A 24167-nucleotide genomic window follows, 5' to 3' on the forward strand; every position below is an offset into this window, starting at 1 on the left:
CCTTCTTACAAGACAATGTGTGATTTTGCCTCAGTCTTTATCAAGAGCCTGTCTAACCCACTTTGAAGCTGTTGGAGACTGCAGTAATGTTCCTTACATCAAGGCGAGTGCACAATGGTGCATTTCTAACCCCCCTCCCCCCTAATGTTCACTTTAATATCAATCAATCAATAGATATTCAGTCACAGTTTAACTAACTCATTCACCCTGATCACTCACTCATCCTGTTCTATTGTAGTTGTGCTAAGTTTGGTTTGCAGACTTTATTCTTTTTCCCAAATTTCTGTCCTCATGGCATCAAGTGGTTTTGTTTATAAATACCCCCCTCCCCCCTCCACACACACTTCATACAGATGTGGTATAATTGACGAGAACGGCGGAATCAAAAGTGCACAAAGACGGAGAGAGTGACGCTAAGGCGGAAGCTTCCCAAAATGGCGGACGCGTTCTGTTAGGGTTAGAAACGTGACGTCATCGCTCGGAGCCTATATTCGGATTAAAAACAAGCTCTGAAAATTAAAAATATAAAAAATATGATTAAAATTAAATTTCCGAAATCGATTTAATAACAATTTCATCTTATTTTTTGTCCGTTCCTGATTACAAAAACATATAGATATGATATATTTGGATTAAAAACACGCTCAGAAAGTTAAAACGAAGAGAGGTACAGAAAAGCGTGCTATGCAGCACAGCGAAATTTACCACTACCGCGCTAAACAGGCTCGTCAGTTTCACTCTGTTTAGCACAAGCGGCGGACTACGGTCATTGTGAAAAAATGCAGTGCGTTCAGTTTCATTCTGTGAGTTCCACAGCTTGACTAAATGTAGTAATTTCGCCTTACGCAACTTGTTTTTCTTTGAAAAGGATGGACAAGAACTGTTTGTTCGGAGATGGTGGGATGGTGGGTGTGAAGGAATGTGCAAGGGAAGAAAGATGAAAAGTGTGCATATTCTTAATACACATTAAAAAAAATGCATAGAGATGAAGCTAAAGGAAAAGTATATCTATCATGTACACTACCAAAAGGTTGGGTAATCTGCAATGTCTTCAACTGAGAATCACAAAATACCATGACAACAATGAAAGCATTAACGTGTGCATAAAAAACAAAACAACATTGTAACAAATATGCTTTAATTAACCTCAACAGTTTAGATTAGCCCTTTCATGAAAGTACATACCAAGATGCACCTCGTCTCTTGAAGGTTCATGACGTATTTTTTTCATGGCAGCAGTTACAATCTGATGTCTTTGGTCTAGAAGAGGGGAAGTTTTTCGGCGTAAAGAATCAAGATTTAAAAAAAAAAATTAAATATAATAAAAATAAGAATTATAAAAGTTAAAACACAAACTGGTGCTGTCTTTCCTGATGTTTCGGTCACTTTGGTGTTTTAATCTAGTATGATCACATTTTTAAGGTCTTAAATTATATCCAATGGGAAATTTCCTGGGGTGTGTGCAGATGATATTTTTACAATGAATTATAAAACAAACGCATTCTAGTGGACCCGAAATTAAGCAGGAAAAATGACCTTGACAAAAACAATCGTTTCAGCTACATACCAAGATGCACCTCATCTCTTGGAGTTTCCTGGTGTATTTTTTTGATGGCAGCCATTACCATCTGTTGTCCTCGGCTTGGAGGAGGGGAAGCTCTTCTTCGCTCTGGAAGAAAATCAAGAAGCAAGATCTTTTACAATAATAAATGGAATTCTAATACTTTTAATTTAATACTAGAGACGTCAAGTAATTTGAAGCCTCCCTAAAATGGGGTGTTCAAGCTAGAACTTTTTAAAGGGCAATTTCATAATAACACGATCTTAGAGGTTATCATTTTTTGCACAGAAAGAAAATCAAAATGATGTGAAAGTGAAACTTGGCACCATTACTTTGTCCAAAACAAAGCACCAATAATACAGTCAGTGTGGTTTGTGTGCATTATTCCATTCCAGTCTCCACAGCTTCACATTACTATTGCAATTTGATGCAAGCAAAGAAAAAGAAAGCTCTCAATACTAAAACCATGAATCCTTTGTTCAGATCTAGTACGGTACTTCCAAAGTTGTTTGTTTCAGCTACCCCCTCCCTCTTCCCCATTGTTCAAACTTACAAAGAGTGATCGCATTTGGGTACATTTGTGACTTTCTGTGCGTGTTCAACACATTTTAAAAACCATCCGAAGGCAAATCTTGTTTAAAACAACAACAACAACAACAACAACAACAACAACAACAACAACAACAACAACAACAACAACAACAACAACAACAACAACAACACGTTTTTGAGCGGATTGTTGAGATTCGGTGCTTTTGATGACGATAAAATAATTTTTCTTTGAAACTAGCATTTAATCTGAACTGAAAGGGCGAGTGGTATTCAAACTCTTAGTCCGGTGGAAATCTGGTTCAAAGTCAATAAAAACGTCAATGGAATATTGTTTCTAACACTTACTTATTGAAGGGTTAAATGTTCTTAACAATATTTTCTGTTTGAAAAACAAAAACAACAAACATGCTGAAAACGCATGAAAAGTCACAGCGCCATTTGGCCGTCTAGATAGACTACATTGAGCGATCAGTCGCATCAGTGTGAACAGTCGCTTTTGCAATAACAGAAAGGTACATTTGAACCAAATATATGCTAATGAACTATTAAAATACCAAAAAGACAAGGCGAATCATATAATATAGGTCAGGAAATGATAAAATCCTTACTTTTTCCACACTTTGAAGAGTCCATATCTTCGGCGGCATTAGGAAGTGACGTCATGCAGAGCGAGTCTAGAGAGTGACTTCCCCATAACCAGGAAAAAACCGATTCGAAACACACGGCGGTGTGTGAAATCCGTAAACACAGCTAACCGGAAAAAATGTCAAAATGAGACATCCTGTTCAAATCAATTTTTTTGATGATAAAATGAGATTTCCTGCATTGTACATGCTTTGAAAAAAATGGGTTCATAAAATGAGACCCCACTTTTTTTCAGAGCCCCATTTCAAGAGGATGTTAACTGCTCTGTGACCTCACTTTGACACGATTACAAGCACACACACACACACACACACGCACACACACACACATGTGCACACACACATGTGCACACACACACACAGTGACACACACACACACACACACACACACACACACACACACACACACACACACACACACACACAGTTATTGGCATGGCTTTTTGAGAACCAGATCTATTTCCTCAGTTGAAAAGCTTGCATCACAGGCTTGAGATTTTTTTGGCGATTTGTGGATTTTCAGCATTGTCAAAGAAAGTTACAGAGATCATTCCTGAGATCCCCAGATCGTACATGATTGCACGATTTTGCATCATTTTTTTCCCAAACATTCTTGGATGGGAAAGGGGGGGGGGGTTGTTGGTGGGATAGGCATGCTATTAGACTTGTGTTGTTTTTGGCAAATTCAGTATCCAATGCCTCAATTTGATGGGTTTTTTTTTCAGACCCCACGCAAGGACTGGGTGCTGAACTGGCCGGGACAGGTGGTAATCGCTGGCTGCCAGACGTACTGGAGTTCGGAGGTGACGGAGGCACTGGAGCACAACACCCTTAAGGAGAGGTAAGACAGACGAGAAAAGAATGAAAGCCCTTGGCATACTCCAGCGTGATGATAAGGATTGATGGAGTCGGTGCAGCTGATGAGTGGCAAACAGTTCAATAGCTTAAAAGGCCAATCTTGGAGACACAGCATTCCCCCACATATGGTGCAGGGTACAGTAGAACCCCCCTTTTAAGACCTCCAAAAATCTGAGAAAATCAAGTTTTTAAAAAGGAAGGAGTCTTAAAATGGTAAATTTACAGAGGTTATGAAGAGAAAGTTTGAGAAAACAGGTTTTAGAAAGGGAGGGAGTCTTAAATTGGGGGGTCTTAAAAGGGGGGTTCCACTGTATGTCACATCGGAGGCTGCGCTCTGCTTGCATCATTCTTTCTTTTCCAAATATAGCCTGTGGAAGTGACGTCACATACTGAGAGAAGAATAAGATTCGTTCAGTGTGACGATGAAGCTTTATCGGGATATTGCCCAGGCTTTTATTCATTTCAGTGCTACCTATTCTCTCAGGTGCCAGGAGACTGATTCCACATAACTCTCACTGTTGTTGTCTGTACAAGGATTTTGCTAGGATTTGTTTTCTTTGACAAATCCGCTGAAGCCTGAAATGGACATACAAGTTTCCGCATTTTTCTAAAGTTTATGGCAGTTCTTGCTGTCACCTTACCCTTGACATCAAAAAGTTTGGCAGATCTGCTGAATTGACGAGAAAGTATTTTTGAGCTTTGAATAAGGTTTTGGCTTTTTGCGGAAAGTCTATGTCAAATGATTATCCTGCTATCTTTAAAGATACTATCCAACCTGCCTTAGCGACCACGTCTTGATAACAACAACCTGACTTGAATGACCTATGTACCCCTAAAGATCCCTGACGAGGTTTATTCTGCATTATTCCCCCTTCTGCTTCTTTACCTCTGTAAACTTTTAGAGCTAGTTATTTTTCGATAAACACCCAGCAACCAAACAAATAACGAGCCAGCATCAGCCTGAATCCTCGATAGCGCAATGGGTTGAGAAGCTGTTCTGTGTCGGAACTATTTTTGCGACTAAAAAGTTCCGAACGCTCTAATGTACGAAGTATACATCTCTGGAGCAAACAATACAAACATACCGCATTTAAATTAACAACTACAGGCTTGAACGCATGAATCTCCATATAAAATCCATGAGTTCCGTTGTTTTCTGAATCTAGATCTGCCGCGCACAAACGTTCAACACAAGCAAATTCCCAAGGCAAGTAACTCTCATACTTTGTCTACCGACAAGAGTAGTTCCCCTTTCAAATTTCTTTTCACTCCCGTTTCTTCGACAACAGATTGCAATCCGACGGTCAGTTTTCAACAATATTTCATTTTATAAACAGATAACACGCAACCAAATGCACACATCTCATCAATTTAAAGAACATTAAGCGGTTTCATACACTATTTTCCCCAGAAAACTGAACTTCAGTACAGTTTTTAGCGTTGGAACACGGGTGTAAAAGTTCGTCTGCTAGTCCCATTTGACGAAAGAACATTATCCTAAGCGATACTGACCAAAACATGAATAGAACACACAATATCTGCCTTTACCGCCACAGCAGAATAACAACATATCTGTTTACTTGATTTTTAGTCCAAAACAGGGGAACTGACAAGAAGTGTTAACAGAATGGAATGATTTGCACGGAACTATACAACCGCGCATTGATCGATCGCCTTGCGCAGGTTGACTGGTTGAGTGAATAAAATTTGATCAAACTTTCGCACAAAAACTCCTCTTTTCTTTGAATAACTGAAGAAAGGAGGAATAAAAAGGTTACACACCTCGTCTCAGTGATTATTAAAAATAATGGTCTCAGTTCGCGGTCATGAAAAAGCTCGCTGAAGTTCGCATTTTTCATGATCCGCTAACTTCGACCATTATTTTTAATAATCACTGAGACTCGGCATGTAACCTCTACCAATTCCCCTTTCTTCTTCTTCTTCTTCTTGCGTTCGCCGTCACACCATCAGTTTAGTCTGCGAGACGAATGACGTCTTGGTTTCCAGGTCTTGTCTGCTCCCATAGAGTTTGGTGCGGAGAGGGACTGATGCTGGCCACACTTTGTCTCTGATTGGTTTGAGTTGGGGGCATGTCATTAAGACATGTTCTGGAGTCTGGTCTTCCAGACCACAGGGACAGGTTGGTGATGGGGTCAGCTTCAGCTTCCTGAACATGTGGGCGTTGAGGCGACAGTGACCAGTTCGTATTCCCCTTTCAATAACGACCACTTTTGGTCGGTCCTTTGGGTGATCTTTAAAGACAGGAACAACTGGAACTTTCTTTTGTTTCTCAAAACTGAACCACAGTTGACAATTTCTTGCGTCTTTTCCAACAGAAACGAGATTCTGCTGTCCCAGTTGGACGACCTGCGAAACCTGGTGAGACAGGACATCTCGAAGATCGGCCGCATGACACTGTCGGCGCTCATCGTGATTGAGGTGCATGCCCGAGACGTTGTGGGCAACATGGTGAAGGAGGAAGTCACCAGCGCCAACGCCTTTGAGTGGATCAGTCAGCTCAGGTGAGATAAAACAGAATTTGTATTTGCTAGCATGTGTGCCTTATACCCCAGTCTTACAGCGCTATGTCCTTAGCACGACCATGCCGATCACTCCGATCTGAAAAAGTTTTTAAATCGGGGCACATCGCCGTCAAAAGTGACAAGGCTTTGTCTACTTCCTGAATGAGGAAACTTCACTTATATTTCTAGAAATGGGCAATTTTTTGCACGAGTGGAATTTTACGTGTATGACCGTTTTTACCCCGCCATTTAGGCAGCCATGCGCCGCTTTCGGAGGAAGCATGCTGGGTATTTTCGTGTTTCTATAACCCACCGAACTCTGACATGGATTACAGGATCTTTTTCGTGCGCACTTGGTCTTGTGCTTGCGTGTACACACGGGGGTGTTCGGACACCGAGGAGTCTGCACACAAAGTTGACTCTGAGAAATAAATCTCTCGCCGAATGTGGGGACGAACTCACGCTGACAGCGGCCAACTGGATACAAATCCAGCGCGCTACCAACTGAGCTACATCCCCGCCCCCCCCCCCCCCCCCCACAATTTATAAAGCTTCCTCCCTTTTAAGACCCTGTTTTCTCAGACTTTCTGTCTATAACTGCTGTAAATTTACCCCAATTTTAAGCATCCCTCTTTTTTTAGACCTGATTTTCCCAGATTTGTGAAGGTCTTAAAAGGGGGGGGGGGGGGGGTTCCACTGTAACTGACTGCTGTGGTGTTTGCAGGTACTACTGGCTGGAGGATGAGAACCTGTACCAGCGTGCGGTCAACGCCCAGTTTCCCTACGCCTATGAGTACCTGGGCAACACTGGACGTCTCGTCATCACCCCTCTCACCGACAGGTCTGTGCCACAAAATGTACTTTTGACCCATGATGCTTTATAATCTTGAAAATTTGAAATAAAAAAACAAGAAAGGTATGTTATTGGAACGTTATATTTAAAACAAAACAAAACGTTACCTTAACTGGAAAAAAACCAAAGAAACATCTGTACGTTCTTTGTTGGCTGTCTCTTTGTTTTTGGATCTGTACGTTCACTTTTTCTGCTCGAAAATTTGATTTTATCATTTATAATGTGACGGCATGATTTCAGATGCTACCTGACACTGACCGGAGCTCTCCATCTCAAGTTTGGTGGTGCCCCCGCTGGACCTGCTGGTACTGGAAAGACAGAAACCACCAAGGTACTGCAAGCTGTCATGTGCTGTACAGAGCTGCTATGTTTTAAGAGCAATTGCTACACCAAGCTAAAGATTGCTAAGCTTAAACAAATAATCACAAGCATGCATCAGTTCCCTCTTTTGAACTGAACCCTGGTACTCAATACTGCTTCCCACTCCATGTAGCGGTCACAAAATTGGTCAGAAAACATCGTCTACACTGAAAAGTGGCGCTGCAGATACTCTCTAATGCCAAAAGACCAATTTCGGAAATAACCTTTGCTGCGGTAAAAAACAGGGCAAACAAAACCGCGTGACAAAATAGGCCAATCACTATTGAGTTGCGTGTCTTACACGTGCTCGCTGACAACGTGTAGCAACACACCGCTCGCTAATAATTAGCCTTTGTCACGCGGGTTTGTTTGCCCTGGTTTTTTCGGCAGCAAAAGTTATTTTCGAACATCGTCTATTGGCATTTTATGTTTCTGCATTCTCATGAAAATTTATTAAACATGTCAATTCTTGTGCAAGATGGCATAAATGCAGATGTGGGAATGCATCTTAGAAAATGCTACACTTAAACACCATTTGCTACGCTGAAAATTCCTGAAAAATTGCTACACCTGAGGCTGAGACTTCAGGTGGGTTTGCAGGTCTGACTGTATCACAACAGACTTTAGAACAAAAACTCTTAGGAAACATGGAAGGCGGGGTTCTTGTGTTTCTCAACTGGAAAGGATCCCTTGACTGCATTTGAATAAATAAATACATTAACAAACAAAGCATGAAACGTTTAATTTACTCACAATCATCAGCTGCAGGTCTTTTCACATTTTGTTTTCTAAAAACCTGTCTAAACACCCATGCACACACAGACACCCACAAATGCACACAGACACACATGCACACACACAGAAACACACACACGCATGCACATACCACACCACTCTACACTCCACTCCACTACTGACGGTTAAAAATAATTTTCTTGCACGCTGTTGCAGGATCTGGCCAAGGCCTTTGCCATCCAGTGTGTGGTGTTCAACTGCTCTGACCAGCTGGACTTCATGGCCATGGGCAAGTTCTTCAAGGGACTGGCAAGGTCTGTTGCACATGCACTCTCTATTTTCTTCTTGAGTTCCGAGTTCTCCAAGGCTTGTCATTTTGTATGTGCTGGAAATGCGTTTTTAACGATTTCCTCCTTCCCATATAAATGACAAGCATGAGATTTGAATTGATGAATTACAATGAGGTTGACATGGAAAGGAAGAAATCTTGAATCCTTACCTAGGAAAGTCTTTATGCAGGAGTTCACTGGTTGGCTCACGAAGTGTAGCCTATGCGATCGTAACTTTGTCTGTCTGTGCGTTTGTGCGTGTGTGTGTGTGTGCGTGTGTATGTCTGTGGTAGAAACTTTAACATTTCCGAGTCTATGTGTGAGTGGTTATCCAAGACTATGGATAAAGCTCGCATAAGATTACGTCACGGTCAAAAGTGTTTGACGTCAATTAATGCATCATGACGGCATGCCTCCCTGTAGTCTTTCTCTCTCGCGTGGTGTGTGTGGTCTCGGTCATTGTTATTTTGAGCGGGCCGAGACTATTTGGCAGTCGTGTCCCTGTAAGTAGGCTACATGCAGACAGACAGATCTAGATCTAGTGTCTCTCTTTCTTGCACAGTGTCACCTAAGCTTACTGTGTGTGTGGGTGTGTATGTGTGACGGAGTGATTGAGTTTGTGTTACTGTTTGTCTATTTCTTACGTGAGCCTTGAAGGCTTCGCCTCTTGTTTTCTTCTTCTTTTATCACTGGGCCAGGGGTGGTATTTCCTATTGAAGATGTTGACAGTTTTGCATGTGTCTTGGTTGTTCAGAGAATTGTTTGTTTTTTGACTCACATGCGAAGCAAAAGTGAGTCTATGTACTCACCCGAGTCGTCCGTCCCCCCCGTCCGTCCGGACGTCCGTCCGGCCGTCCGGAAAACTTTAACGTTGGATATTTCTTGGACACTATTCAGTCTATCAGTACCAAATTTGGCAAGATGGTGTATGATGACAAGGCCCCAAAAAACATACATAGCATCTTGACCTTGCTTCAAGGTCAAGGTCGCAGGGGCCATAAATGTTGTCTAAAAAACAGCTATTTTTCACATTTTTCCCATTTTCTCTGAAGTTTTTGAGATTCAATACCTCACCTATATATGATATATAGGGCAAAGTAAGCCCCATCTTTTGATACCAGTTTGGTTTACCTTGCTTCAAGGTCAAGGTCACAGGAGCTCTTCAAAGTTGGATTGTATACATATTTTGAAGTGACCTTGACCCTGAACTATGGAAGATAACTGTTTCAAACTTAAAAATTATGTGGGGCACATGTTATGCTTTCATCATGAGACACATTTGGTCACATATGATTAAGGTCAAGGTCACTTTGACCCTTATGAAATGTGACCAAAATAAGGTAGTGAACCACTAAAAGTGACCATATCTCATGGTACAAAGAGCCAATAAGCACCATTGTACTTCCTATGTCTTGAATTAACAGCTTTGTGTTGCATGACCTTGGATGACCTTGACCTTGGGTCAAGGTCACATGTATTTTGGTAGGAAAAATGTGTAAAGCAGTTCTTAGTGTATGATGTCATTGCTAGGTTTAGTTATGTGACCTTGACCCTGAAGGTCAAGGTCATGTAAAGGTCAAGGTCAAGCATGTCAGTCGTATGGGCTTTGCCCTTCTTGTTTGTTTTTTGTTTTTTCTGTCACGTTTTTTTTCACTGCCATGTTTATTTTGCATGATCACGTCCCGTTGCACATTGCTGTTGACTTTCAGTTCTGGTGCATGGGCTTGTTTTGACGAGTTCAACCGCATCGACATTGAGGTGTTGTCTGTGGTGGCTCAGCAGATCACCACCATACATAAAGCGCAAGAGCAACGGGTAAATTAACTACCTTTGACATCATGGACTTGTGTTTTGATTTGAAAATTAGTTCAGGTCAAAAGGTCATTTTACATCACTGATACACATTTTCTTGCCAACTACATTTATAGGAAGCACTTGATACAGACAGTTTTTCAGATGTGAGTCAACTGTTGCAGCAAAAAACAATTTTCTGGGCAAGAATATTCCTAAACACTTGATACAGGTAATTTTTCTGACGTAACAAAGTAAAATTTAGTTGAAAATTAAAGTCAGCCTTCACCACTTTTCTGGGCAAGAATATTCCTAAACACTTGATACAGGTAATTTTTCTGAGGTAACAAAAAAATTTTTTGTTGAAAATTAAAGTCAGCCTTCGATCACCACTCAAACACTTTTTTGTTCAGTTTGATTTTAGCGAGAACATTCATAAAAAACACTTTATACGTTCACTTTGCCAAATTAAAAGAATAAAATATAGGACAAAGTCAGCTAGTTTTCACTACTTAAACATCAGTCAATTAATATTGTTCATATTGGATTAATTTTGTTGTTGTGTGGTTTCTTAGCCCCCTGGGGCCAAAACCTAATTAAAAACTTGAAAAATGTGTGAAACTTGTTAGACATACTTCAGCCAGATAAAAATATAACAACAAAATACCCTACTAAAATACTACTTTTGTTTTGTTTTAGAAAACAGCATTTATGAAAAGCACAGAATACTAAGTCGTGAGGTGGGTGACTTGTATGATTTTTATTTTGTATGTATCTTTGCCTGGCAGCTGGACAGGTTCATCTTTGAGGGCGTGGAGCTGGTTCTGAAGGTGTCCTGTGCTGTGTTCATCACCATGAACCCGGGTTATGCTGGCCGCACGGAGCTGCCTGACAACTTGAAGGTAAACTACTCACAAAAAGTTAGGGAACACCCTTCATTTTCATGTGTTTTTGCAAATCGATGCTATTGTCAAAACTTTGCAAGCTACAACGCTGATCTTACACACACGCACAGAATGGACTCCTGCCTTTGTTGTACAGGCTTGGTGTGCTGCACGTGCTACTCGGGCGTCAGTGGCTGAGCGTTGAAAATTGGTGAAAAGTTGGATAATGTTACCGTTTTATGCTGACTCACCATTTTTTCTATAGCGTGTTTCTGACAAAATGATGCACTGCACGTGGAAGCTTGATGCTTTGACTGTGAAAACTGGTCACTGGTTACTCAATAAAAGCCAGGGCCTGGGCGGACCAGGGCACAACATCACGATGGTCGGACGACAGAAGTTAAGCCTGCTGGACAGAGGAAGAGCCATAGGGTGGTTCCAAGACGGTGTTGGCGTACGGGAGATTGCCACCACACCACAGAAGCCTTTTGGCAATCTCCCGTACGCCAACACCGTCTTGGAACCACCCTATGGCTCTTCCTCTGTTACCAGTTTTCACAGTCAAAGCATCAAGCTTCCACGTGCAGTGCATCAGTGCAGTGAGAACTCTGTCAGGTCAAACAAAACAGAAACCCAGTTGTACTCTCCCTTTAGAAGACCAACAAAACATGGCACAGGACCTGAATACGTTTTACTGCCGATTCGAACGCGACGATGTAGGGAGTGTTTTAGATGACACCATTCTAAACTTAAAAGAGAAAATTTCTGACGACGACGACTTCGAGATCGAGGGTGATGTGGTGCAGTCTGTTTTTCAGAAACTTAAGGTGCGTAAGGCTGTTGGTCCTGATGGTCTTGGGGGCAGGACCTTGAAGTGGTGTGCAGCACAGTTGTCTGTAGTTTTCAGTCAGCTTTTCAATTGGTCACTCAGGGACTGTATTGTTCCTGATGTGTGGAAAAAGTCAACCATCTGTCCCGTTCCTAAAAACAGTAGACCCAAACAGCTCAATGACTATCGTCCAGTTGCCCTCACTTCGGTAGTAATGAAATGTTTTGAACGCATCCTTCTGCCTCGTCTTCTCAACTGCACACAACCTTTCATGGACCCTTTTCAGTTTGCCTACAAGAAAAACAGAGGTACAGATGACGCCACACTCACACTTCTGCAACAAGCATATAGTCACTTAGAAAAACCTGGTTCCTTCGTCCGTATTCTATTTATAGACTTTTCATCTGCTTTCAACACAATACAACCTCACCTGCTTGTTCAAAAACTGCTTTCTTACAACGTCACTCCCAGACTCGTCCTTTGGATCACACAATTTCTAGTGAACAGAACCCAGTCCGTCCGTTTCCATAGCGCACTTTCATCCATAGTTAGTACTTCTACTGGAGCCCCTCAGGGCACAGTATTGTCTCCAGTTCTGTTCACATTATACACTAACGATTGTCAAGGCACTGTTACGACCCCTCTTGTGAAATATTCTGACGATTCTGCCCTTGAAGACCTGTCTGACTCTGATTCTATTTATTTTTCTGAAGTTCAAAATTTCAGCTCCTGGTGTAAAGATAACTATTTAGCCCTAAATGTAACAAAAACAAAAGAGCTAGTTATTGACTTTCGCAAAAACCCAGCTACAGTTTCAGATTTGTACATAGATGGTGTGAAAGTTGAGCGAGTGACTGAATACAAATATCTCGGAACAGTCATTGACAACAAACTAAATTTCTCCTCAAACACTAAAGCTATCCACAAGAAGTGTCAGTCAAGAATCTACTGCTTACAAAAGCTCAGAAGTCTGAACATCAACAGCCGCATCCTCCAAACATTCTATACTTCATTCATTGAATCCATTCTCACTTTCTCTTTCATCTGCTGGTATGGAGGTCTGTGTGTGAAGAGTAAGAATGTGCTTGGGCGGGTGGTGAACACATGTGGTAAGATTGTGGGGGTGAGACAGGAAGGATTGACTGTGCTGTATGAACGACGTGTGGTGCGAAAGGCCCGTTGCATCATCCAGGATAGTAGTCATGTGCTCGCTCACCACTTTGAGGTCCTGCCCTCAGGACGTCGCCTCCGCACTCCCAGATTCCGCACGCTCAGAACTAAGAACAGTTTTATTCCAAAGTCAATTGGCTTTTTAAATACCTAAGTTAATTAAAACTAGTATGTGTACCGGTGAACATATGCACTGATTTCTGTGATGAATGAATGTGATAACCCTCGAATGACTAGTCCTGTGATAAATATTGTTCAATGACATATCTAGTCCTGTGATAATGATAGTTTTTAGCGTTAAACTTTTAACCTATTTGGAATCATGTTACTATTCCTGTTAGTGTACATATGCGTGCGCGAGTGTAGTATGCTTCGTATGGTGTTTTTATCTGTTGTCTTATTATTTGTTTTGTCTTTTAATGTGCACCACACTGAAATTTCTCTGTATGAGATAATAAAGTATTCATATTCGTATTCGTATTCGTATTCGTATTCATTTTGTCAGAAACACGCTATAGAAAAAATGGTGAGTCAGCATAAAACGGTAACATTTTCCAACTTTTCACCAATTTTCAACGCTCAGCCACTGACTGCCGAGTAGCACGTGCAGCACACCAAGCCTGTACAACAAAGGCAGGAGTCCACTCTGTGCGTGTGTGTAAGATCAGCGTTGTAGCTTGCAAAGTTTTGACAATAGCATCGATTTGCAAAAACACATGAAAATGAAGGGTGTTCCCTAACTTTTTGTGAGTAGTTTATATATGCTTGTGTTTTGGCTTCAGCCACAAAATCAAAAGATGCACTGTCGGTATGGGTTACATCCCCTTTGATAGCTTGTATGCTATGCATTCATGTCTTGACAGTATGGCATGGTACTCTTCCGCCGATCGGCGGAAATCCGCCGGAAAAAAAAAAAAAAAAAAAAAAAAAAAAAATCCTGCCATTCACTTGATATTATTCTTTTTATATTTAGTCAAGTTTTGACTAAATATTTTAACATCGAGGGGGAATCGAAACGAGGGTCGTGGTGTATGTGCGTCTGTCTGTCTGTCTGTCTGTGTGTGTGTGTGTGTAGAGCGATTCAGACTAAACTACTGGACCGATCTTTATGAAATTTGACATGAGAGTTCCTGAGTATGAAATCCCCGAACGTTTTTTTCATTTTTTGAGTCACTTGAGAAAAAGTGACTCTATGTAATCGGTCAGTGTTAGTCTGTCCGGCCGGCCGTCCGGCCGGCCGTCCGTAGACACCACCTTAACGTTGGACTTTTCTCGGAAACTATCAAAGCGATCGGGCTCATATTTTGTTTAGTCGTGACCTCCAATGACCTCTACACTTTAACGATGGTTTCGTTGACCTTTGACCTTTTTCAAGGTCACAGGTCAGCGTCAAAGGAAAAATTAGACATTTTATATCTTTGACAAAGTTCATCGGATGTGATTGAAACTTTGTAGGATTATTCTTTACATCAAAGTATTTACATCTGTAGCCTTTTACGAACGTTATCAGAAAAACAAGGGAGATAACTAGCCTTTTCTGTTCGGCAACACAACTTAACGTTGGGCTTTTCTCGGAAACTATAAAAGTGACCGGGCTCAAATTTTATGTGAACGTGACTCATTGTGTTGTGTTGTGAATAGCAATTTCTTCCTGTCCATCTGATGCCTCATATAATATTCAGAACTGCGAAAGTGACTCGATCGAGCGTTTGCTCTTCTTGTTTGATAAATGTCTTTGATGACGTCATATCCGGCTTTTCGTGAAAGTTGAGGCGGCACTGTCACGCCCTCATTTTTCAACCAAATTGGTTGAAATTTTGGTCAAGTAATCTTCGATGAAGCCCGGACTTCGGTATTGCATTTCAGCTTGGTGGCTTAAAAATTAATTAATGACTTTGGTCATTAAAAATCTGAAAATTGTAAAAAAAAATAAAAATTTTCAAAACGATCCAAATTTACGTTTATCTTATTCTCCATCATTTGCTGATTCCAAAAACATATAAATATGTTATATTCGGATTAAAAACAAGCTCTGAAAATTAAATATATAAAAATTATTATCAAAATTAAATTGTCCAAATCAATTTAAAAACACTTTCATCTTATTCCTTGTCGGTTCCTGATTCCAAAAACATATAGATATGATATGTTTGGATTAAAAACACGCTCAGAAAGTTAAAACAAAGAGAGGTACAGAAAAGCGTGCTATCCTTCTTAGCGCAACTACTACCCCGCTCTTCTTGTCAATTTCACTGCCTTTGCCATGAGCGGTGGACTGACGATGCTACGAGTATACGGTCTTGCTGAAAAATGGCAGCTACTTGACTAAATATTGTATTTTCGCCTTACGCGACTTGTTTCTTACTCAAGCCTTGTTATCTTTCACTTATATCCCTCTCAGCTTCAAGGAGAGGGCACTAAACACATTTGAATTAGTAAAAAGTCGTCAGCTTCATGGGGGGGTAGCCCCCTGACCCCCACAAAGGGCGCTGCCCCTTGACCCCGCCAGGGGGCCGCCGCCCGGCTTTATTTCAGCTGAAACTGCCATTCCTTCAGTACCATGCCTGGTTAGATTAGTGCGCCTTGAGTCGCCTTGTGGTGAGATATGTGAGCGTCATAACTTCTCGTATTATTATTATTATGAAAGTTGTCACTCTAGGCTATGATGAGTGTTGGTTCACAGTTTTATGCGTTGCACATGCGTAAACAAGTGCGCTGAACACTTGAATCACCTTTGGCGGCAAAGCCAGTCAAAGAGGAGGGAGTTTGGGCTAAGTTAATAGCCCGGCTATAAGAATCTGCCATATGTGAACAGAAAGGTTTGCAAGACCATACAGTAGAACTCCCCCTTAGCGACCCCCCTGTTTACGACCACCCCCTTTTTACGACCGATTTTGCTACCACGGATGCATTCTACTATATAATGAACCCCCAGTGAACGACTCACCCCAAAACGTGACTTACGACCGAGCTTTTGGGGATGAATTACGACTTTCGCGCATTTGTAGTCGAGCAGACGAAAACAATACATGCATGGCGGCTCTTGCTCCTCGAACTATCGCGAGACAAAAAAAAAACTAAATCTCGCGCACGATAGAATCCGCGGCGACCTCCTTAGGAGTCGGGAAGACGCAAATCCTGTGTATCGTCAAGGATAATGACCCAAAACGCGACTTACGACCAAGCTTTTTGGGATAATTTACGACTTTTGCGCATATTTCGAGCAGACGAAAACACAACATGGCGGCTCTCGCTCCTCCAACTATCGCGAGAAGAAATAAAAACCAAATCTCGCGCGCGCGAGATCCTCATTCATCTGTTTTTCTTCTGCACGCTATCTTGTCACGACGACTGTCTTGTTGACAAACGAAGATTCGCGAAAGAAAAAGAAAAGCGCCGACTCTTGAGTAGAGAGCTAATAAAGTAATCGCTAATCGAGCGAAGTGGCAATCCGCGGCGACTTCCTTGGGAGTCGGGAAGACGCAAATCCTGTGTATCGTCAAGGATAATGACTCGGTGTTATCTAGATGGTGAGAAGGATAGCGAAGCGAAAGTACGCAAAGAGAGGAGCCTGTACGAAGACCTCAACGATCGTGGTCAAGTTTAGCTATGCAAGGCGACGAATCATTCATATGAGCGGAAAGATGATTCGGGAGAAAAGTCGTTATGCTTTCTATCGAGTTAGGACATTCGGATTTTACTGGTTGCGTCACAATGTCAAATGTGCTTCACTCAGCGGGGGGCGAGCATTACGTCATGAGTACATTTTCTTTGAAATTTGAGTTCAAGTTGTTCTGCTGTAATGTGTTTGGGTGTGTGTGTGTGTGTGTGTGTGTGTGTGTGTTTTGATATGACAGTAAACTGCAACTGTGTGTTTGTGTGTAAACATGACAGTACATACACTGCAACGAAATTCATGACCGACCGGCCAAAAACTCAAACCCCCCTTTTAAGACCCCCCCTTTTTACGACCTAATTTTCAAGGTTTTTCCAAAGTCGTAAACAGGGGGTTCTACTGTACCAGTAGACAATATCAGTCAGACCCAGGCTGAGTATTACAAGCAGCTTTCTACAACTCACAGATGTCGTCGTCTAACTGACAGTTTTGAACATTAGAGGACTCAGGTACAGTGGAACCCCCCTTTTAAGACCCCTTAATTTTAAGACCCCTCCTTTTTAAGACCCTGTTTTCTCAGATCTTTTTAGGTCTTAAAGGGGGGTTCCACTGTATCATAAAAGCTCAGCTCAAGGTCGGTAGACAATCCTGCTGAGCAGCTCCTGTGAAAGGTGAACTACTGGGAAACCCCGGTGCACATAAATAAACAATACCATTGTTTTCCATTCCAACAGGCTCTCTTCCGCCCAGTGGCCATGATGGTGCCAGACTACGCCTTGATCGCCGAGATCTCCCTCTTCTCCTTCGGCTTCTCTGATGCCAGAAACCTGTCCAAGAAGATCGTCACCACCTTCAAGCTGTCTTCAGAGCAGCTCAGCTCACAGGTAGGATCTCAGTGACAGTGTGGTATACACCATGCGACTTTGTGCGGGTATGAAATCTCAGAAACAAAGGGACGTAAGCGCTCTAAATGCATAGGACATGTCCAACAAGAGTAAGCGAGAGAAATGCAGAACCAATCTCATGAAAACCTTTTCATGAATTCTTGCAAGGTCTTTCCTGAGAGGTTCATATGATTATTCTTGTCCGCTTTGCATTACAGGTCTTCTTTTGAATTTCATATGTGAATTTTCCACATGTCCACAGGATCACTACGACTTCGGCATGCGTGCAGTGAAGAGTGTGATTTCTGCCGCTGGCAACCTGAAGAGACAGATGCCGGATATGGACGAGGTCAGTACTAAAGTTGATTGCTTGCTTTCTCTTTGGCCTTACAAGAAAATTTGACGTTAGGGGGGTTTTCCTCTGTATTTTTTGTTTGTGAACTGTCATTCAGCTTGTTAAGTTCTTATCTCATTTAATAAATCTGCTTAGTTTATCCAGTTCCCTCACCCCCCCCCCCCCCCCATCTGGGTTTTGATGTTTTTGGTTTTGTTATGTTGTTGTTTTTTGCTCTTTCATGGTCTAATGCATGTTGGGTCATACATACCCAGTGAAGACTTTGTGTACTTTTATATGTCTATATGTTCTGAGAGTGTGTTTTTATGTGATGTTATTTCACACACAAGCCAAAAGAAAAATTTCTGTTTGTTGCATTCAAATAATAAAGTTTTATTGAATTGAATTGAATTGAATTGAATTGAATTGAAGACATTGACTCAAGCAAAGCGTTTTCTGTCTAACCAGGAACTGATCGCCTTGCGAGCCATCCGTGACGTCAATGTGCCCAAATTCTTGGTGGACGACTTGAAACTCTTCGGTGGTATCGTGTCTGATCTCTTCCCCAACATCAAGTAAGCCAGCCCTTCTCTTACTCTTCAGTGTTAACTAGCTCTTGCCATTGTCAAAACCAGTATTTCTAGTAGCAGGTATGAATCCTGGCTCCCACAGAAATTGGCATTCTGGTACGCTAAACCAATCTTACGCAGTCAAACACATTTTGATTGCATAGCATTTTTCAGAAAGAAACCTGTCAAACAAAATATCAGCTGGTACATATATATGACAGGTTGCCAATTTCATTTCTGATTTTTGTGAATGTTTCTGGTAAAATTCATGAAATTGCAATTTACGCGACCCCTGCTTTTTGACTCACATGCGAAGCAAAAGTGAGTCTATGTACTCATCCGAGTGGTCCGTCCGTCCGTCCGTCCGTCCGTCCCGGCGTCCGTCCGGAAAACTTTAACGTTGGATATTTCTTGGACACTATTAAGTCTATCAACACCTGATGTGGCCTGATGGTGTATGGTTACAAGATCTCAAAAAACATGTGCGGCAACTTGACCTCACCTCAAGTTCAAGGTCACAGGGGACGTAATTGTTGTCTTAAAAACGACCATTTTTCACATTTTCGCATTTTTTTCTGAAGTTATCGAGAATGGCAACCTTGGCTATGTATGCTATACAGGGCAATGTAAGCCCTATCTTTGGACACCAGTTTGGTTGACCTTGCTTCAAGGTCAAGGTCGCAAGGGTCCTTTAAAGTTGGATTGTATACATATTTTGAAGTGACCTTGACCCTGAACTATGGAAGATAACTGTTTCAAACTTAAAAATTATGTGGGGCACATGTTATGCTTTCATCATGAGACACATTTGGTCACATATGATCAAGGTCAAGGTCACTTTGACCCTTATGAAATGTGACCAAAATAAGGTAGTGAACCACTAAAAGTGACCATATCTCATGGTAGAAAGAGCCAATAAGCACCATTGTACTTCCTATGTCTTGAATTAACAGCTTTGTGTTGCATGACCTTGGATGACCTTGACCTTGGGTCAAGGTCACATGTATTTTGGTAGGAAAAATGTGTAAAGCAGTTCTTAGTGTATGATGTCATTGCTAGGTTTAGGTCAAGGTCATGTAAAGGTCAAGGTCAAGCATGTGAGTCGTATGGGCTTTGCCCTTCTTGTTGTGAATGTTTCTGGTAAAATTCATGAAATTGCAATTTACGCGACCCCTGCTTTTTTCTGTGTTGAGTTGTGGTACAGGAAAAAAGCGTGATTATAAAGGTTGAATGATCTACCAGGCAACAAAACGCAGACAAAGAGAGTTACTATTGAGTTCTTGTGGTAGCAATTTGCGGAAGGTGGTGTAAGTTCACAAGAAATCATTCTGATGATCATTGATGCTCACTCTAGGTTGATGTACCTGATCTGGGTGAGGTCTGTTCACTCTGGTTGGTAATAAAGATTCCTGTTATTTGACTCTAAATCATAAACAAGGAGGAAAAGCACTCATGACAAGATTTGAGAAACAAAGGGAAGTAAGCTCTCTGAATATTTTGTTTTGTTCAAAGTTAAAAAAAGGAGAGTAACTCAGTAATGCGGACTATTTGACTACTCATGGCAAGAGAATAATGTGCCAGGGTGACGCAGTAGTCCCCCTGTGTCACAGGCAGTTGCTCTGCATTAATGGAGTACTGTGTTGTCTCCCTGCCAAAGCATGAGCTATTTATAGTAGCTGGGCTTTTTGGTATGTCAGAGAACGGTTAACCTGTGAAATGTAGAGTTGCTGTTGGCGGCTGTTATCACCCGGTTTGCTCTTTGGAACATTTGTTAAAGCCTGGCCTTGATTAGTGCGAAAGCTTCGTTCGGCCAGCTTGGCGAAGTATACTTCGCATGGTCGACATCGCCCAGTTAAGGACAGGATTTTACCCATGGCAGTTATTGTAGGGCTATTAAGTTAGCTCTAACTTCTCAACCCTGTTTGACTGGCTTTGCCCAAGTGCGCACGGAAAAGATCCTGTAATCCATGTCAGAGTTCGGTGGGTTATAGAAACACAAAAATAATCAGCATGTTTTCCCCGAAATCGGTGTATGCTGCCTGAATGGTGGGGTAAAAACAGTCATACACGTAAAAACCCACTCATGCAAACACATGAGTGAACATGGGATTTTCAGCCCATCAACGAAGAGGAAGAAGACTGGCTTTGCCTCCAAAAGTGATTGTTGTGTTTCAAGCACTCGGTTACATTAAAAAGAACTGAAATGAACAAAGGACTGTCATCTGACTGACCAATCTTCATGGATATTGTCTTTGTTTGTGTGCAGAGAGCAGCCCATTGACTACGGCTCCCTGGAAACCTCTCTCAGGAAGAACTGCCAGAAGACGGGACTCAAAGACGTGGATGGTCAGTATCATTTCATTTCCAATTTTTCATTAACTTTATACTTTACACAGCAAATGTGACACTGGTCATATACCTGGCTCTGTAATTTGTTCCCAAGAGTTTATTTCAGCTTTGATTTTCATTTTCAGGTTTCATCAAGAAGTGCATACAGCTGTACGAAACGACAGTGGTGCGTCACGGTCTCATGTTGGTAGGGCCGACCGTCTCTGGCAAGACCAGGGTAAGTGACTCAACGTGCACCAGTGCGCGCAGAACAGCCAGTGTTTCTACATTCAGACTTTTGACTTGACAGTTTTAACGAGGGTGGAGGGGAAGTTTGTCTCAATCAGTATGTGTGTGGGTGTGGGTGTCCCGTCGAATTTTGATGAAAATTGTTATATACAGGGTGACCCAAAAAAAAGAGTACCCAAACAAAACGTCATAAATTGAACAAAAATAAAGCAATCTTCATAAAATTTATTTACACACATAAGTAGCCTCTGCATGATTTGCACAGAAAATGTTAGCGTTCTAGCTTGTCTTTCAGGAAAGTTATGCTCATTGTACAGAACATGCTCCAAATAGCCTCCGCGCCGATTCAGGCAAACTTGAACTCGCCGCGCAAAGTTATCAATCACCCGCACACACTCCTGTTGCGAGATTCCGCGAATGGTTGTTGTGATGGCTCGCTTGAGTTCTGCGATTGTCTGTGGGTTGTTCCTGTAGACGTTGTCTTTCAGGAACCCCCAAAGATAGAAATCTGGGGGATTTAAATCCGGGGGAGGCCATTTGGAGCATGTTCTGTAGAATGAGCATAACTTTCCTGAAAGACAAGCTAGAACGCTAACATTTTCTGTTGAAATCATGCAGAGGCTACTTGTGTGTGTAAATAAATTTTATGAAGATTGCTTTATTTTTGTTCAATTTATGACGTTTTGTTTGGGTACTCTTTTTTTTAGGTCACCCTGTACATTGTTTTAGGGCAATTGCTTGATACAAGTTTGTCTGATTTTTTTATAGCGCTATTTGATCACGTCATATTTGCCTGTTTGCAATAGTTGAGGTGGCACTGTCAGAGCTACATTTTTATTTTTGAGTGTGTTCATTGTGTTTACCTGAATGAAAATAGTTTCCTGCTTGTCAGGTTGTGCATGATATCCGCATTGTAGTCTGTGCAGCATTGGGAGTATATGATGATCACGAGACTTCATAAATTACTCAAAAATAATGGAAATGCACATTTTACAAGTCAAATTATTTAATTAGTGAAACTTTACCCCCTTCGTGTACACTACATTGGGGTGTGCACGTCTAAGATCCCACGATTGACAAAAGGGTCTTTCCTGGCAAAATTGTATAGGCATAGATAAAAATGTCCATCAAATACCCGTGGGACTTGGAATAAAAGTTAAAAAAATCCATCTCACACGGCATTAAGTCTCAGGAAACATGAATACACGCATGCAGGAAAAAAAAAAAAATATGGGTAGCGCCGTATGTGTGGCAGCTCGCTTTCCCCGGGGAGAAAGCAGCCCGAATTTCCATGAGGGTAACCTCACTGGACTGTAAATCTTATCCAATCCAATCCAATTCATCTGCGAAAGCACACCATTAACCTTACCCAACCTGTATATTTTCTTCCAAGCAGTATAAGTAAGCAAATCAAAAGGAATCTGATTTATCGGTCTTAAAGTTAATCTTTTTTCTAAAAAAGACCAATCACTCTAATAAATCTGTCAACTACAATAACTCTATCAGTGCAAGGGTGTGCTTTTGAAGAGCGAATGTTGATAAACTGAAAGTCTAAAGGTACAAACTGTTACATTTCCCCCGAAATCGGCATATGGCTGCCTAAATGGTTGGGTAAAAACAGTCATACACGTAAAAACCCACTCGTGCAAAAGCAGGAGTGTACATGGGAGTTTCAGCCCATGAACGAAGAAGAAGAAGATACAAAATTAAAGCTAATAGTCAGAAAGAAAACATCATGTTCCAATGGGCGGTTCTGATGAGGTTATGACCCTTCTTTCTTTCGACTGGTAACAGGCGGAACCTCGCGGCAAGATCACACGAGAAAGGAAAACAAGTCGCGTAAGGCGAAAATACTACATTTAGTCAAGCTGTGGAACTCACAGAATGAAACTGAACACACTGCATTTTTTAACAATGACCGTAGTCCGCCGCTCGTGCAAAACGCAGTGAAACTGACGAGTCTGTTTAGCGCGGTAGTGGTTTCACTGTGCTGCATAGCACGCTTTACTGCACCTCTCTTCGTTTAAACTTTCTGAGCGTGTTTTTAATCCAAACATATATCTATATGTTTTTGGAATCAGGAACCGACAAGGAATAAGATAGAATTGTTTTTAAATCGATTTCGAAAATTTAATTTTAATCATAATTTTTATATTTTTAATTTTCAGAGCTTGTTTTTAATCCGAATATAACATATTTATGTTTTTGGAATCAGAAAATGATGAAGAATAAGATGAACGTAGTTTTGGATCGTTTTATAAAAAAAAGAATTTAATTACAATTTTCAGATTTTTAATGTTTGTTTGTTTGTTTGCTTAACGGCCAGCCGACCACGAAGGGCCATATCAGGGCGGTGCTGCTTTGACATATAACGTGCGCCACACACAAGACAGAAGTCACAGCACAGGCTTCATGTCTCACCCAGTCACATTATTCTGACACCGGACCAACCAGTCCTAGCACTAACCCCATAATGCCAGACGCCAGGCGGAGCAGCCACTAGATTGCCAATTTTAAAGTCTTAGGTATGACCCGGCCGGGGTTCGAACCCACGACCTCCCGATCATGGGGCGGACGCCTTATCACTAGGCCAACCGTGCCGGTATAGATTTTTAATGACCAAAGTCATTAATTAAATTTTAAGCCTCCAAGCTGAAATGCAATACTGAAGTCCGGCCTTCGTCGAAGATTGCTTTGCCAAACTTTCAATCAATTTGATTGAAAAATGAGGGTGTGACAGTGCCGCCTCAACTTATACAAAATGCCGGATATGACGTCATGAAAGACATTTATCGAAAAAAACAAAAAAACGTCCGGGGATATCACTCCCAGGAACTCTCATGTCAAATTTCATAAAGATCGGTCCAGTAGTTTAGTCTGAATCGCTCTACACACACACACAGACAGACAGACGCACACACAAACATACACCACGACCCTCGTCTCGCTTCCCCCTCTATGTTAAAACATTTATTCAAAACTTGACTAAATGTAAAAACGTGCATTGGTCCCAAATAGCATGTCGCTTTGGTAACAGTTCGTGTGTAAGTCGTGCATTACGGTAAAAAGACAATGGTAACAGGCGGAACCTCGTGGCAA

At 41.5% G+C, this 24167-nt stretch overlaps 1 protein-coding gene across 2 annotated transcripts in view; it reads left to right on the top strand.

The window, feature by feature from the left end:
* Positions 1–24167, top strand: part of LOC138962636 (dynein axonemal heavy chain 1-like) — a 179987-nt gene that overhangs the window by 78182 nt on the left and 77638 nt on the right. For both annotated transcript variants that reach the window (XM_070334533.1, XM_070334534.1), the window contains exons 27-38: positions 3483–3598; positions 5952–6137; positions 6862–6978; positions 7231–7321; positions 8302–8399; positions 10124–10229; positions 10994–11107; positions 17439–17588; positions 17851–17937; positions 18391–18497; positions 20758–20837; positions 20966–21057. In XM_070334533.1, the coding sequence (XP_070190634.1) occupies positions 3483–3598; positions 5952–6137; positions 6862–6978; positions 7231–7321; positions 8302–8399; positions 10124–10229; positions 10994–11107; positions 17439–17588; positions 17851–17937; positions 18391–18497; positions 20758–20837; positions 20966–21057 (1344 nt within the window). The remainder of the gene's footprint in view (positions 1–3482; positions 3599–5951; positions 6138–6861; positions 6979–7230; positions 7322–8301; positions 8400–10123; positions 10230–10993; positions 11108–17438; positions 17589–17850; positions 17938–18390; positions 18498–20757; positions 20838–20965; positions 21058–24167) is intronic.

Source organism: Littorina saxatilis, linkage group LG3 (assembly GCF_037325665.1).
Source record: "Littorina saxatilis isolate snail1 linkage group LG3, US_GU_Lsax_2.0, whole genome shotgun sequence".
Lineage (NCBI taxonomy): Eukaryota > Metazoa > Mollusca > Gastropoda > Littorinimorpha > Littorinidae > Littorina > Littorina saxatilis.